The sequence below is a fragment of the Eptesicus fuscus genome, chromosome 9 (assembly GCF_027574615.1).
Source record: "Eptesicus fuscus isolate TK198812 chromosome 9, DD_ASM_mEF_20220401, whole genome shotgun sequence".
Taxonomy (NCBI): domain Eukaryota; kingdom Metazoa; phylum Chordata; class Mammalia; order Chiroptera; family Vespertilionidae; genus Eptesicus; species Eptesicus fuscus.
The window spans coordinates 14,270,934-14,288,308 of record NC_072481.1 but is presented as its reverse complement, the minus strand read 5'-3'; the positions used below and the strand labels follow the sequence as shown (position 1 = coordinate 14,288,308).

Genomic DNA, 17,375 nt, shown 5'->3' with positions numbered 1-17,375 from the left:
CTATCAAGATTTAAGAAGTGACTGTAGAAAGTGAGGATAGTAGAAGAGGGAGAGGATGAGTACCAGCTGTGGCCTGAGACGAACTGCAGCTACAGGGCCTGTAGTTCATCCCAATAATCTCCCTCTTCTGAGTTTTCCCCTTAGAAACAGAGATCCACAGGACCCATAACAGAGCTGCTCCCAATAGTATAAGGGGATCTACACAGAGCAAGGTATGGACTTTGGCCACCATGGAAGTGTGTCCACCATGGAAGTGTGTCCCTTCAAGAATGGCGCTACCACAAGGTGTGTAGCTAGCTTACAGTCTCAGCTGCAGCGCCTTCAGGATCCACTACAGCATCTGAGTTGAGGCCATGCTCTTCCCAGGCAGGTCCAACCAAAGAGTGTGCTAGGGCCTGGCCATTCTTGCCCAACACAGGACTCCTCAATGGGTGATCCTTATGCCAGGGCTCCCCATTGAGCTGGTGAAACTTTCTCAGAGCTGTTCTAAAATATGAGGTTCTTCCTAACCAATCTTCCTTGCTTCCTTCTCTATGTTTACAGGATCAGATCTGGCCTGAAGACCCTCCCTTCTCCTGCTCCCTTTCCCTTTCATATTTTGTGGGCATTAACCCAAAGAAATATCTTGCATCTCTCACTCCATCCTGGCATCTGTTTTCGGGAGGACCTACCATATGACCTAGCAATTCCACTTCTATTTACTTATAAGAACTGAAAACATATATCCACGAAAAGATTGGTGCACTGATGTTCATGGAAATTTCATTTATAATGGCCCCAAACCTGAAACAATCCAAATAGCCAGCAAGAGGTGAATGGGTAAACAGATTGTAGTTCAGCCATATGTGTTAGGGTTTTCCAGAGAAACAGAACCAATAGGATGTGTGTGTATGTGATTGATTGATTGATTGATTATATAAATGAATTTATTTTAAGGAATTGACTACATGATTATGGAGGTGAGAAATCCTAAAATCTGCAGTTGGCAAGATGGAGACCCGGGAGAACCAATGGACCGATGCTGCCATCTTGACCAGAAGTCCTAGCATATGCTTTGCAAACTTTGTACTACCCCTTTTTGTCCTCAGCTGTAGACATAACGCCCACAGCTCCAGCAGCCATTTTATGACCATGAGGCAATTCGAGTATAGATGTCAGGGCTGGGAATAATGGGGAAGAAAGAAAGAAGGGAAGCCTGGATATCTTGAAGCTGCCATATCAGTCCTGTACTCCCTATTCCTGATTTATCATTATATATAAAAAATAAGCAAGTGAAACTCCTAATTTGTTTAGACCACTCTGTAAACCTGTGTCCTCATCTATAAAATATAGGGAATGCCAGGCATGTCTTACTAAACAAATTTAAAGAGCATGCTTCTAAATGATTGTTTGCCCACGGAAACTGAGACAGTGTAGAGCAAGAAACTCTAATCAGATGAACAGTTTGGAAACTAAAAGTGTGCTCCCCTGAGACAAAGGGGAGGCCAACTTTTACAAAGTACCCTCCCTGGTTCATTTTTATGCGGATGAAAAAACCAAATCTGCAGTTTTATTGATCCAAATAGCACAGTCATGATTGGTCATCTTTGAGCACCCAGATTGGTCGTTATAGGTTGGTTAATAAAGATGCAAATGAGGATGTATTTGTACAGCTCTGATTGTATGGGGCAGGTCTCTCCCAAGTGGTCAAAAGAGATTCCAAGAACTCCTTTATAAGGATCGGCTCAGAGGGAGGAAAGCAGTAAACAAGGTTTGGCAGCATAATTTGTGCCTTTTCCCTAAAATGCAGCGTTTTTGTGAGAGACCCTGACAGCAAGCTGCTAGACTCTATGAACCTGAGCTCAATTAACCACCAGGAGTCCTTGGCAGAAATATTCCTTCTTGAAGTTAACACTGTGCAAACCTGTTTTTAGGAAAAATCTTTTAAAAACCCAAGCCTATCATATTACTGTCTCATATTACAAACCTGCAATTATTTTAGTTGTTTACGTACTTATTTTCTATGAAAACAAGCTCCATGTTTTTTTATCACTGAACTTCCAGCATCTAACACAATGTCTGAGACATAGTAGGTAGTCAGTAAATGTTTTAATAAATTTTGTCCAAACCTTCTTGGAAAACATAAATGTAGAAAAACAACAGCTCCTTAGAATACAATAGACTATCATCACCCATGTCAAACCACTTGACTGCTTTAGATGCTGATGGATACAAAAATACTGTGTTTATATTAAAATAAAAGCTCATTTAATTAAAGAGGACTTGTGTCCCTGCTAGCTGCTTGGCAGTGCGCTGCATGCCAGAGGCATTCTGAAAGGTGATCCCTCCAGCTCCAAAAATGGAGTCTGATAGAGCAGAGAATGGTTCCTTAACTGTGGTCTGGGAGGAGCCCCAGGACCCTCTCAAGGTGGTCTCCAAGGTCAAAACTATACTACACTATTTGCCATTTTCTCTAACAAATGTAGAGTGGAGTTTTCCAGAGGCTATATGATACTTGTTGAAAGTTAGTGCAATGTCTGCTTGTGTGCTGGGTCAAAATTTTCATAATTTTAAATTCTAATTCAGTAAATATTAATAACTATAACCCACATACACAAAGCTCTTTGGAGTCTTCCATAATTTGTCAGAATTATGTAAACGCTTTGTAAAGGGGTTCTGAAGACAAAATGTTGGAGAACCACTGAAATACAATACACTGTAGTTGACAACCGAGACTAAGATGTGAAGTCTGAGTTGCAACCCAAAGGTTGAGAATGTGTAAAATCAGAAGGAAACAGCGTGGATAGTGGAGGAATTGGCCCTGCAGGGTCTGGGCGAGGGGCAGCCTGGACAAAGGCTCTCAGGGAGTGCGCCCAATACGTGCAGAAAGCAAGGGAGAGACAGGCCCATCTCCTTCCAAGGACACACATACTCCCCTTTCACAACTCAATAGGAGAAGCTGTAAATTCTTCTCTTGCTGGTCAGTGATCTAATAAAAGCCTAGGCACAACTTGGACCACACAGGAAATCGTATGATATGGTGGCCTCTCGGAATTATAAAGTCTAAAACTCCGTTCAGTTAGTAATAACTGTAAAGTTTGGCATAGGGGTAAAAAATATATATATATATATATCTGCTTTCTGACTTGGCGGAGGGGGCAGGGAGAAAGGAATGTAAGGGCGGGAAAATAAGGCATTAAAGAAAGAAACCGCGCGTTGGGGGGAAGGGAGGAGGCAGTGCGAACGGCCAATGAATGAGACCCTGGCTACCGCACGTACCCCAGCCATCCGCATGCGCAGGCGCACGCCGAAAGATCTCGCGGGAAAGAACAGTTGCCAGTCCCGGCGCGGCGCCCAGGTAGGGGGTGGGGAAGTGGAGGCGGGAGTGAAGTCTCGCGATAAGAGGCAGTTGCCGTAGCGGAGCCCTCTGGCAGTGTGTGCGAGGATCCCGTGCTGGAGCTGTGGACGGTTTGTTGAGCCCGTTAGTGCTCCTGCCGAGACTCACGCTGTCGTCATGTCCCGCTACCTGCGTCCCCCCAACACGTCTCTGTTCGTAAGGAACGTGGCCGACGATACCCGGTAAGTACAGGGAAGGTACTCCAGGTCTACGCGAGGAGGCCGCAGGCGCTCGGAGAGGACCCTGGCGGCGGCGGCGCGCGGGGCCGGGGGAGGGGAGGGTCGAAGATGGCGGGTTTCAGGCCGGAACCAGGCCGCGCCGCCGGCTCTACCGCCGCGTGGGAGCGAGGGCGGCGCCCCTGGTCCTCCCGGGCCGCTGCGGGCCGCGTGGCGTGGTTTCAGCCCCCCTCCCCCTCGGCAGTTCTGGGGCCCCTTTCTCCTGGCTTCCTCGCCTGCTTCCACCCCCTGCCGCGGCCAACATCCGCTCCCCATTGAATTGAAGTTCACATTCTTTGAGGTGCACGCCCCCCTCGGCCAGGGATCTTTTTTCTTTAATTTTTTTAATGCGGCGAAATAACGGGTCGGGGGAGGGGAGTGCGGCGAAGCGTTTGATAGCCCCCTTTTTGTTTTTATATTTGTGATATCTAAAATGGAGACCTTTAAAGAAAAGGAATATTGTTAAGATTTGGAACATCACACTTTTTTTCAGTTAAACGGCACGAACTAGTTCTTCCCATTTCCCGGAAATACTGGTCACCCTTGGAGAACGGGGGTTTAAGAAGCCTCTACCGGGAGGACGTTGATTACTAAATTGGATTAATCCAGAACCTGCCTTTGTTCTCACAGTTCCCTTAATTGCTTGGCATTGCCGTTAGAATTTTTTGAAAGAGATCTTACCACAAAATGAGAGTTTATATTTCACAAATAATCATTCTACTCTTTCCCCCCCCCCCGCCGAAATCAAATATTTTTGCTATCTTTGTATAATCTACATTTTTCTGTCCTGATTTTTAAGTAGGGAAAGTAAACAATAATGATTATTCTAGCGTCCTGGAAAAACTTCCCCTTTGTCATTTGACATTTTTAAAGAGTTATATATATTTGTGCCATTACTTTCAAACTGTTTAACATGTCGCTAAAATTTTAGGGTGAATATATGTGTTTGGCATTATTCAGAATATAGAGTTGACTTGAAACTTAAAAAAAAACATTAGCAATACTTACATACAACCTAATGCTTCTATACCTTTTGTGAAAAATGAAGGATGTGGATAAACAGTAGAGATAAATTGTGATCAAGTACCCTTAAATGTCTGTTTTCCTGGTAATGTAAAACAATAATGGGTTTTATCATAAACTCCATTTTTTATCTTCCGAAATCTTGGATTCTAGCCTTTATCAGAAAGATACATTGCCTCTATGTATCTTTTTTGTGTATTCTTAAAATTGGCTCTTAATATTGAGATTTAGAAAGCTTGTCTGTTTCAGGTCACCCAGGGACACAGAGAGTCCTTTTAATTAACTGAGATATTAAAAAAATACCTATTTCTTACAAAGAATGTCTTTTTAAGGAAGTGAACATAAAAATTTGGGGTCTTTTTATGGTGTTTTAGGTCTGAAGATTTACGACGCGAATTTGGTCGTTATGGTCCTATAGTTGATGTGTATGTTCCACTTGATTTCTACACTCGCCGTCCAAGAGGATTTGCTTATGTTCAATATCCTTTCTTCAGATGGCTGATTAGTGAGGGGTGTTGGAGTTTGAAATTCAAGTTTATGTAAGAGGTAACATCTAAAAAGTGGTTTACTTTTTTAAATGTCTGTCTTCCCATTTTTAAAAATTCTAACTCTCACATTGCTCTGTTTAAGTTAATACAAAATAGTAAGACATTTAAATTCCCATTTATGGTGCTGAAACTCAAATCAGTGATTTAACATGTGATTTGAATTTAAATACACTCTTGATTTCTACCACCTTTAATGTAAGTCAAATTAAAAGTTAATATGTTCTTGTGCTTAGCAATGAAAAGTTTGGTATTCTTGTTTGTTATTTGAATCACTTGATCAAAACAAATTGTATAACAATGAGGTAAACTCTTTAATATTGTCCCCTAATTTGCTGTCCTCTGTTGTTACCTCAGAGAATGTAAAGCTGTACAGTTATGGCGACCCCAAAGAGAAAGCATGAAAGAACCTTTAGAGTAGAGTTCAACACTTAAGGCAAGTAGACAAGCCAAAGACCTCTTAAGGATCAGGCTTGAAGAGAAGGGAGAGTTTGGGAAAAGAAAAAGTAAAGAAAAGCTGGAAGAAGGACAAGCCTAATGGGAGACAAAGCCTCGCTTTATCTACAAAAGGGGGAAAAGGTTGTTTTTCAAAGTTAAAGATAAAGCCATCTGTCATATTTGGCCAAGCATCTCATGACAAGTCCTTCTGACAAGCACTTAAAGAGTTAAAGGTCAAGATGAAGTTGAATGATGGCCAAGATTAAAGGAATCATACCTGATGTATCCTACAGAATAACTATTTTTCCTTTTTTTTTTCCCTTCATGTTTTGTAAGCAGTTAATTTTCAAAATTATTCTGGTTTGGTCTAGGGACAAAACCTGTACCTTGATTTATGTGGGCCTTGGATGTTGTGATTGTGGTCTTATATAATGCACTTTCGTAGCTTTGCAAGTTAAAGTGTACTAGGATGTAATGTTTTAAGCTTACAATTTAGCATATTTCTGTTTTGGACCAGGTGGTCAGATGCCATAGGATAGTACGCAGTGCCCTTTAGAGTGGTAGCATGAGGTTCTCTGGTCAATCTGACTCCACAGAGCCATGCTTATGCTTAAAAGGAGAGAGATGCATGTGCTGGGAACTACTTAGAAACAGTTCTGGTTGTGTTGCAGGGTCAGATCTACTGGAGAAACTACCTGTTTATAGATAGATTTTAAAGTGGCTGCTGCAGGGCACACACATCTTCCTAATTTCTGGAACTTGGGTCTGTGATGCCTGCTGACCATGCACTGCTTTTAGCACTTATGATCGGTTGGCTCTGAATAGATTGGAAAAGGCCTTTGGAAATCATTCCCTGGCCCAGTTTCACAGTGACATTACTTCACTGAGATCATCTCTCAGAAACAACAAAGGTTTGGGCTGTGTACTTCAGGCTAGGGAAATTTCTTCCTTATTGCTTAAGTTCAAAAAATCTCTTGAAACTTAGCGGAGCCCTAGCTAGTTTGGCTCAGTGGATAGAGCATAGGCCTGCGGACTGAAGGGTCCTTGGTTTTGATTCTGGTTAAGGGCACATGCCTGGGTTGCAGGCTTGATCTGCAATGGGAGGCATGCAGGAGGCAGCCGATCAATGATCCTCATTGATGTTTCTATCTCTCCCTTTCTCTTTGAAATCAATAAATAAATTAAAGGGAAAAGTTATTTAAAAAAAAAAAGAAGAAGAAGAAGAAACGGGAGTCCTAGTGAGACTTAATGAGCAAATGTGGAAAGTTGCTACTCCCACAGGGCACCAGTGATCAAGGACAGTTGTGGCAGTTTGTTGCAAAGCTGTATTACAAAGAGGGTAAGAGATATCTGGCTTGATTTTTTTTTTTTTTTTAAGTAGCAAAACATTCTGGCTTACAATGTTGACCTGGTTTTAGAGTGGCCTGTGACCCAGGATCAGCAGTAGTTTGACTCAAGAGTATGTGATACTTAAGACAGAAAGAGTTGTCATCTAAAGGAAAATTGACTTTTTTTATACACATACTAGAGGCCTGGTGCACGAAATTCGTGCACTTGTGTGGGGGGGGGGGGAGAGTCCCCTCAGCCTGGCCTGCACCCTCTTGCAGTCTCAGAACCCTCGGGGGATGTCCAACTGCCAGCTTAGGCCCACTCCCCACAGAGGCAGGAGAGGCTCCTGCCACTGCACTCGCCAGCCGTGAGCCCAGCACTGACCACCAGGGGTAAGCTCCTATGTTGAGCATCTTCCCTCTGGTGGTCAGTGCATGTCAAGGCGACTTTTTGTTCCGCCATTCGGTTGATTTGCATATTAGTCTTTTATTACATAGGATTGTTCCGCCATTCGGTTGATTTGCATATTAGCCTTTTATTATGTAGGATGGTCTTTTCTATGGTCTTAAAATAGTCTTTTTAAGAAGACTGAGTAGAGGTTTCTCCATAAGTGGCATCAGAATGACATTTGTCTGCCCCTTCTGTGGCCACTTGCCTTCTTTTAAAAGTCAAGTAGAACCTTGCCATTGTTCATCCAACCCAGGATTCTGGTTTTGAGGATAGCCAAAACGGATGATTTGGTCTTGTTGATAATTTTTATACCTCTTGATCTAAGTCCCTTAAAAAGTTATTACATTCTGTTGCTTGAAGGAACAAATAAAGTAGTATACTCATTAAGTGAACTTATGTCTTTTAACTATTTTAGAACCCAACTGCATTAACCTTGAAGGCTGATCTGGTATAGTATTAAATTCCCAGTCAGTCTTTGTCTTGTCATATTGAAGGTCCTATGATTTTGGACTTGGGATAACCTCTCCCTCTTCATTAACTCACGTATGATAGTACCCTCAGGAAAAGGGAGCTGGGAACCCACCCTGGTCCTTAATTTATTTCAGAACAAAAAAGAGGAAATCTAGTGAGGCCAACCTTTTAGTCTCTGGGAAAAAAGAATATCAGTGTCAATCTTGAAGGGGGGGTAGAGGGACTATGTCACTTGGAGTAGTTTTCACTCTGTTCTCAAAACCTCTCAAATTTAAGAAATAGAAAAATAGGCAAGTTCACATTGTGCCTTAGGATAGAATGAAAATCTAAACTCAAACTTAACTAGCTCCCTTTCCAAAGCTTTTACATCAAGTACTGTTCTGAATATGTGCTTGGCTTCCATTAGAATGGTGGTTTTAGGAAAGGCACTAAATTTAGAAATAAATGAAAAGCCAAGAGTTTGTGGTGTTATTGCTGACATTGAGGAGAGAACAAGGCAACTTAACTTAGCCTCTGAGATAAAAACCAGGGACCAAGAGCCCAGTTGAGCATCTAGTACGTATGAACCAGGAGGTCATGGTTGGATTCCCGGTCAGGTCAGACATATATATGCCCATGTTGCAGGCTCCATCCCCAGTGTGGGGTGTGCAAGAGGCAGCCTATGAAAGATTCTCACTGATGTTTCTCTCCCTCTCTGAAATCAATAAAAATATATTAAAAAACAAAACGGGGACCAAGAGTTCCTGCTTTATGTTGCTAGATAATATCAAAATTCTCAGGTTAAAGGTAGTCCCAAACTCACTTCTTGGTTGAATGCTGTGTTAGTATTATTGATGTTAGGGCTTTTCAGTCCAGGAATCTTTATAGAAATGGTCAGTTATTTATTGAGAGCATGCTTGTCTGTGCATGGCTGTAATACACGTTTGGTACAGTGATATCTTGAGTATTGCTTGGTTCTGTTTTGTTTACATTATTGCAAGTGGCTAGTTCCATTCTTCCCTGTCTGATATAAAGGAAGACTACTATGTTAAACAATAGTGTTAGAAATGTCTGAGAAAACCGGCAAAATTTAAGGTTAATGCGTTCCTCTCGTAGGTGAGGTATATTCATTCTGCTTGCTTACACAAGAACTATTGGCATTTTCTTTTTTTCATTTGAAATAAAAATAGGAAATTTTTGGTTTTATTTTTTAAGAGATTTTTGTTTTAACATACAACAGAACTGACACTTGTTTTTCTTTTTGTCTTGTTTTGTAAAGTTAATTCTTAAAACAGGAAAGTTTTTTGATAGGATTATTTGGTTATTTCAGCTATAATTTATTTCAATAATAGTTTGACTATTCACATGTGTTTTCAAACATATGCCTTGGAAATTCACAAGTGCTTTAATATTGTGAAGTATTTATAGCTGATTCAGCCAGCTAGTGAGGGATCTGATAGATTTTCTAGAGTAATAATGAAAAATTAATAATATTGTGAATTGTTCAAGATTTACCAGTTACCAAGTGAACTTTCATTCATTATCAAAGTCCCCAAAATTTCCCAAGCCCCTTAACATTTAGCACATTTGAAGATGTTCGTGATGCTGAAGATGCTTTACATAATTTGGACCGAAAATGGATTTGTGGTCGCCAAATTGAAATACAGTTTGCACAGGGAGATCGGAAGAGTAAGTACCCTTATGCCTGATATGTTTATAAAGCATCATTTGAAAACATAGAATATCTTGAATACTTTGTTTCACCATATTTTTAGATGTATTACAAAGTTTTGGGGTAGGCGTAAGGTGTAATGTGCAGACAGGAATGCCTGAATTATGTTTGGACTCTTAAGTGCATTGATGCTGTCAGCTGTAGCATGTTTAATCTACTGGGAGTGAAATTGAAGGATAAAATTCAGAAAATTTTGGATCTCGAGCTATTCTTCCTCATAAAACATAATTGGGTGGTTATGTGAGTTTATAGCTATGAATGGGAAAGGCTATGTAGATTAAACCTAGAATAGATTTTATATTACTGTTTTTTGTTAGCGGATGTTAACTGTGCTAATAAGGCAGCAGTACAGGCTTTGAAGTCAGATAGACCTGGGTTTGAATTCTGTCTCAACCATTGTTATTTTGGACAAGATACAAAAATATAGTGATTAAAATAGCTGATGAAGAGAGGAGGAGTGCTTAGGTAAACATAAGCTATTGGTAATCTCTAGGTCTTGGGTCGGGTGATGGGTTCCTGGGTGTTCACTATGTTATTTATGCATATACACACACACACAGTACCTGCTTCTTAGAATTGAATGAAATAACAAATATTGAGGACTGTCTAGGGTGTGGGTGTGCCTGAGGCATTCAGTAAATGTTAGCTCTCTTTTGCTTTTCTTTGTTGCGGCCTCTTAAAATTGTATGACAGTATATTACTGCCTTTTTAAAAATATATTTTTGTATTGATTTTAGAGGGAGGGAGAGGGAGACAGAAACATCAATGATAGAAAATCATTGATCGGCTGCTCCTGCACGCCCCCTACTGGGGGATCGAGCCTACAACCTGGGACCCTTCCGTCCACAGGCCAATGCTCTATCCACTGAGCCAAACTGGCTAGGGCTATTACTGCATTTTGACACACATTGTTCATAGGTTACCAGTAAGTATTTTGTCATTGTTAATTGTATTCTTAATGAATGAAAGTCAGGGTGAGATGATTCCAAAATAGCATCTAGTTCAAAAGTCATTTATATATTTCTAAATATTTCTGTTCTGTGTATTTCATAGCTCCAAATCAGATGAAAGCCAAGGAAGGGAGGAATGTGTACAGTTCTTCACGTTATGATGATTATGACAGATACAGGCGTTCTAGAAGCCGAAGTTATGAAAGAAGGAGATCAAGAAGTCGGTCCTTTGATTACAACTATAGAAGATCCTATAGTCCTAGAAAGTAAGTGTGATGTAGCAGTGATCTGTCAAGAAAGACTTAACGTTTATTAGCTTTAAATTTTTTAAAAATTTTTGTGTACTTCTAATTATATACATTGTATGCTTTGTTGAGACTAAAAATATTTTAGTGTTTAATTTTTAAAATTTTATGGTTCACTTTTTTAATTAGAAATTTTATAAGACTGTAAATAGACATTTGTCACTGTTTGCTTTTTCTGGTGTACTTTTTAGCAGTAGACCGACTGGAAGACCACGGCGTAGCAGAAGCCATTCCGACAATGATAGGTAAATAACTTTGCTTTGAAAGAGACTTATACATTTTTTCAATTTCAGAGTGAACTTTTGCTCTAAAACTAATAAATTTGATTAATATAGAATCTTAATTTTTACTCTAATTGTATCTCTCCTCTGTTTTGAAAGATTCAAACACCGAAATCGATCTTTTTCAAGATCTAAATCCAATTCAAGATCACGGTCCAAGTCCCAGCCCAAGAAAGAAATGAAGGCTAAATCACGTTCTAGGTCTGCATCTCACACCAAAACTAGAGGCACCTCTAAAACAGATTCCAAAACACATTATAAGTCTGGCTCAAGATATGAAAAGGAACCAAGGAAAAAAGAACCACCTAGATCCAAATCTCAGTCAAGATCACAGTCTAGGTCTAGGTCAAAATCTAGATCAAGGTCTTGGACTAGTCCCAAGTCCAGTGGCCACTGATAGTATAAACCATGATATTTTTAGGCATGTATCATTCATTTACTCATAGTTTGGTTTACTTAAATTATCAGGAATACAATGTTGCAATGATGCTTACAAAACACTTGTCAGTTTTCCCTGTACCAGGCAATGGTTATAATTAAAGTGATATGCTGTTGAGAAGCCACTCTTAAGAGTCCAGTTTGTTTAATGTTATGGGCAGCTACCAATTTGTGGTGTCTCTGTATATTTTTGTAAAGATTCTCATTTTTTATGCTTGAAGTATTGGTGAAAAGATGTTGGTTGACCATAATTTGCAACATTGTCTTATTAAAAATAAACTCATCCATATTTGGTAGACCTGTTAACCTAGAAATATAGCTTGCTAATAAGATAGAATGATACAAAAGTGAAGTTGTAGCCACAGTACACTGAGTGATCAGACACATTTAGGTTCAGGGTGGACCTTTTTGTCTTGTTAAGATGTCTAGGCCCGTGAAAATAGTTAATTTATGACACAGTGTGGAATAGGTCTTTTCTTAACCCCACCATCTTAGGGAGTGATGCAACTGGGTTAAGTAGCATTTCCAGGGAGATTGAGTTTTTTATTGAAACATGGAGCCTTCACTGCTTTTTTTCTGGTTTCTAAGACGATTTGGAATATATAAACATCAGAAAAACTCACCTTAAAATTTGAACAGGTCAATGATGACAAATTTGAGATGGAAATGATGCTCTTATGTAGTTACTCTAAACTTGAACATTGTTGACCATAATAGCTTAGTTTTTGCTGCTGTTAAAAGCAAGTTAATTGTTTCACAGTAAGTTTGTGTGTGTGCATAGTGCAAAAGAACTACATTTTGATACTTATAGCACTTGGTGTATGTGCATTTGTATCAAAATTTGCCTACCTCTTTATGAAGGAGGCTTGTTCTTCACACCTGTTTATTTAATGTGAGGCAAATTGAAAGACACTCCCATTCTAGGTGATTCTGTGGTGCCATGAAAAAGAATTGATGGATTATCAATGTGTAGTACCTGACTAAAAATGAGGAAAAAATTCCCTTTAACCATTTTATAATTTCTAGCATTTCTCTGAGAGATCGTTTTAGGGACAATAAAAGTTACTTGATGTGTCCAGTCTCATTTCAGAATAAAAGCTAGCATCTTCAAAATTTTTAGATTGCTTGCTTGCCAGGTTATAAGGAAGAAATATTGTGGGAAAACGACTCCTTTTAGAGGATTGCTTTTTTCAATTTTGCTTTTAGTAATATAGGCCTTGCCTGTAAAGAACAAAAGGTGGTTTTTAAATACTGTTTGTGGAATGTGTTTAAAGGTTGATTCTAGGACCTTTGTATATTTGATAGTATTTCTAACTCTTATTTCTTTACTGTTTTGCAGTTAATGTTCATGTTCTGCTATGCAATCATTTATATGCACGTTTCTTTAATTTTTTAGATTTTCCTGGATGTATAGTTTAAACAACAAAAAAAGTCTATTTAAAACTGTAGCAGTAGTTTGCAGTTCTAGCAAAGAGGAAAGTTGTGGGGTTAAACTGTATTTTCTTTCTTATAGAAGCTTCTAAAAAGGTATTTTTATATGTTCTTTTTAACTAATATTGTGTACAACCTTTAAAACATCAATGTTTGGATCAAAATAAGACCCAGTTTATTTTCTGCTTGCTGTAAATGAAGCAAACGTGCTATAATAAAAACAAAATGAAGGAAATAATGATTAACTGGAATTATTATAGTTTTTAATGAGATCCTAAAATAACAATGGAAGCAATCTTTTGTAGATTGAGGAATAGTTTTAATCAGTGTTGCAGTAGGCACAACTAACTTTTACTTTGGAAATGAATAGAACTTACCAGTAAGGTACATCTTTTACATGGTACTTAAAAATTCCTTATGTAATGTCAAAGCCCCTTGGGTTAAGTAACTTAGAGGTTATTAGTAGTGTTAAGATATGCATTAAAGTGAAATTTGGTCAGCTAATTAGAAGTTTATTGGGTAGACCAATAATTCTGCTCTTCCCAGTCCTAAACAAGATACGTTATGTCTTGTGTTTATGGCATGGTTTAAAATGCTTTTGCATTGAATTTGATGAGCAATTAATAAGTGATAACTATTTTGGGGAGCTGGTTTAGGTGTTTGGATTCCAGCTACTAAATAATGGCAATAATTATAGCTGATAGTTACTGAGTATTTATGATGTGCCAGACACTGTTCTAAAAGTTTTTTATGTGTTAGCTCCTTGACTCTTCACAAAACCCTATTAGATAGATACTTTTATTTTCCCCATATCACAGATAAGGAAATAGAGGCACAAAGAAAGGGCCAGATTATTGAGTCCAAACCTGGTCCTCTTGTGGTTTGGTGGTTGTTTTTTTGTTTTGTGTTTTGTTTTTTTAATGGACTACAATTTGAGAAAAGTAGATTGAGGAGATGATTCTCAGTCTCTAGAATTAAAAGACCTTGTATTTTCATTTTTTTTACTTGTGTCTTATTTTTAGACTCGTCTGTGTTATTTCTGAAAAAAGATACGTAACAGAGCTTCAAAAGGACTATATTATAGTTGAACCCATAATAGTTAGGATCCTACTGATACTGATGAGGATCCTTACACAGTACTTTAATTTTGGGTTACATACTTGAGTTGCACAATTATTGAGTACCTACTGTGTGTCTGGCACTATGCTTAATATATTAAACCATCAAGACTCAAGTGAGGGATGACACTTCACCTCTCTTTTTACATTTTGTTTTAAGCCAAATAAGCAAGAAGATAAATGACAGATAATGCCTCAGTGAGAAAGAAAAGGTGTGCTACTTAGTGTATGAGCTATTAAGGTATAACCCTGGGAACTATTGTACTATTCTCTTGAAAATCTGGCCCAGTAAGCTGCTACATCCAGTTCAACTAACAAAATCCTGTATACCACAGAGAAGAATAAAGAAAACCAAACTGACAAACATCCTTCTTTTATTTAAGACCAAACTGCAGCTGGAATACCCAGTACAGTTCTGCTTACTACACTTCAAGAAAGATCTGAGAAAAGCGGAAAAAGAACCAAAGAAGGGCAGTTCAAGCGACCAAAGGGTGGGTGGAAGGTGCTGCAGTATGAATACTGTGTGAATATTTTGACTCTGGTCTGAAAAGATAAAAGAATGTTATTGAAACTACATGGAATAATTGAAGTCCCTTCAAGTTTGGAAGTAAGCATTTTAGGACAAATAAAAGGAAATTCAGCTTTGTACTTGTGGAAACTAATCCCTAAATCTGAGTAGGTTTATATTGATTCATGGATAACAGGTCCATAATAAATTACTGGAAACTAGGATGTCTGAATATCACAGTAGACAGCCATAAGTCTCCTACAGTGCTTCTTTTGGTCTGTCTGAAACTGAATTGGGTGAGAAAAGGCATGGTCCAATATAAACTTTTTCTTGGTTATCTCTTAAAGTCAGATACATTTTTGCTATTGGCAAATATTGCCTTTGTTCCAGTGCCAGTGTTTTACTGTTTAATGGTTTGCTTTGTTGGCATCTGAGTTTATTTACCTGTATGCCATGTGCAGTTTACATCTTCCTTAAACACTATTCCCAGGTAAATTCTAATTATAATACTTGACATCCAGTTAAGAGGTTCCACATCTCTTCTCACCTCTTTCTTAGCATATTCACAAACATTTACTGAGCCCTTACTATAAGCAACAATTGTACTGGATAATTGGGAGGAAAAATAGATTTAAAATTCACTTATTCAATAAATGTCTGAGCACAATCTAGTGAATAACATTACAGTATGGCCTCGTTTTGAGGTGTATTGTTTGACAATATTTTACACCATATCCTAATGTAATTATAAAACCCAGTATACTATCAAAGATAAGTAATTTTTTGGTTACCTGCCATTAAAAAGTATCTGGTATTTCTGTTTGCATCCCATTAATACAAATAATGAAAAAATGTTTTGATCTGTAATAAACTGATTTATTGTGCAGTGACTGTAATATACTAGAATTAAATTGTTAACTGCCTCCTCAAACACACATTAGGAAATAATCCCCCCAAAAGTATTTCATTTTGCATTAGATATACAGGACACTGGGTGCTATAATTAGATTATTTTGAGGCAGACAGAGAGCTGTTATCCCAACTGATTAAGTATGTTCTGTAACTGAGAAAATGTTCGCCAAGTTATACTTTTTAGTGATTGACATGTACATTTTGTAGGGGACATGTTCTGTGTATAGTGAATAAATAACTTTTATAGTATCACAAAATGTTTTGGATTCCTTAGTTCCTTATTAGGATATGAAGGCTATTTGCCTATATGTTGATTCCATTGCTCTTATTTTTGTCATGTTTCTGCCACATTTAAACTTAATGTTATTCATCTAAGAATATGGATTTTGTAAAGATTTCAAAAATACAGCAGAATACACATAACTAAGGGGAGGTATGAACTGGAGGTTTATGTAAGTTTTTCAATCCTGAACTGGAGGTTATTTTTACTCATGTTAAATTTTGAACGTGGCCAAGATACATAGAGAATGGCAGATTAACTAGAGTCCATGATTTTTCATTTAGTTCATCTTTGTCACAGTTTTGCACTGCACTTTTTAACAAATGGGAAGTGTTTTTATAGCTTAAAATTATACGAGAATCTAAAGGTTCACTGAGAGGGAAGATTTTTAAGATAGGTTTAATTGCAAAAAGTATTTTGTGACTCTTCTGAATGGAAGAGGTTAAATGTAACCCAAGCTCTCACAGCTGTTGTGACACACTTTTTCCAGGCTGGTTTCCTGAATTTCAATATTATATTGCATTTTGATCATATTCCCATTTACAAAATCCTGAGATATTCTGAAATAGGGGAGCTGTGACTTGAGACAGCAGAGGGGTAGCTCAGGAATAATCTAATGGCATTCTGCCAGGAGGTCTATTAAAGCCTTTAAGAATCCCTGGAAATAAACTGCTCTCGTTGATAAATGAAGTAAAAGCAACCTATTTGTCTCCAACTATTGACTCTATAAGACAGGACTGGTTGCTATGGAAAGGTTCTTTCTAGGGTTTTCACCCTCTGCCCCTTCTTCCAACATTGTTAATGTTTAGTGCTTTACGTTTATGTATTCCTAACCTTTATTTCAACCTTATATTAAAGATGGGAATTTTTTTTGTTTGGAATAAAAGCAAGGCATGTTAAATTCATTTCATTCATAATTGCCAGAGTAGTTTGTTAAGTAAAAGGCCTATGTGAAGTTTTTTATGGATCACCTCTCTTTGAATACTGGAGAAATAAACTGGTCTAGGAACCAAAAAATATTGGGGCTTTCTTTTGTGTGTAAAGTTTTAAGAGATACACTGTCCTTGTTTTACAAAGTAATTGCCTATGAGAAAGCAATTAAAACACTAGAGAGTTTGCCCCAAACCCCTCAGTTTCTTTCCACTTTGTGCTTGTTTTTAGGAAGAGAACTTACCAGAATTTAAATATAAGGATAGGTTAAGGACTCAGATTCCCGGTACTATACACTCCCATCAAAAGATAAGATTTAAATGTTAACACTGATTGCCATAAGGCTCACAATATAGCTATAAGTATATTTTGGTTTCCTCAAGTACAGTGATTTGGGAAATTCCTGTCACCTGTAAGGCTAACCACAATTTTATGCCTAAGGTATGTGATGTTGATATTATTCACCTTTTATTTAGATTACCTTAGCTGTTAAAACTCCCCCGCCCTCAATCCTCTCATTTCAATCATAAAAGTCTTGACACTATTTTATTTGAGAAAGGGAGAAACATCAGCTGCCTAAAACTAGGGCATATGCCCTGACCCAGAATCAGGGTGACATTTCAGCATGGGAGAACACCCAATCAAGCCATGCCAGCCAAGGCAG

The 17,375-nt window shown here is 38.3% G+C and overlaps 1 protein-coding gene across 4 annotated transcripts; it reads left to right on the top strand.

The window, feature by feature from the left end:
* Positions 1-3,364: 3,364 nt before the first annotated feature.
* SRSF10 (serine and arginine rich splicing factor 10) lies at positions 3,365-16,788 on the top strand. 4 transcript variants are annotated; one of them, XM_054720435.1, is made up of 7 exons: positions 3,365-3,558; positions 4,989-5,153; positions 9,394-9,515; positions 10,612-10,774; positions 11,005-11,058; positions 11,194-11,295; positions 14,465-16,788. In XM_054720435.1, the coding sequence occupies exons 1-7, from the start codon at positions 3,494-3,496 to the stop codon at positions 14,523-14,525; spliced, it is 732 nt and encodes a 243-aa protein (XP_054576410.1). In that variant the 5' UTR covers positions 3,365-3,493; the 3' UTR covers positions 14,526-16,788. The 4 variants fall into 4 exon arrangements, with proteins under 4 accessions (XP_054576410.1, XP_054576408.1, XP_054576411.1 ...); XM_054720433.1 differs by having other exon boundaries at positions 11,194-16,788; XM_054720436.1 differs by lacking the exon at positions 11,194-11,295 and having other exon boundaries at positions 3,366-3,558.
* Positions 16,789-17,375: the final 587 nt, after the last annotated feature.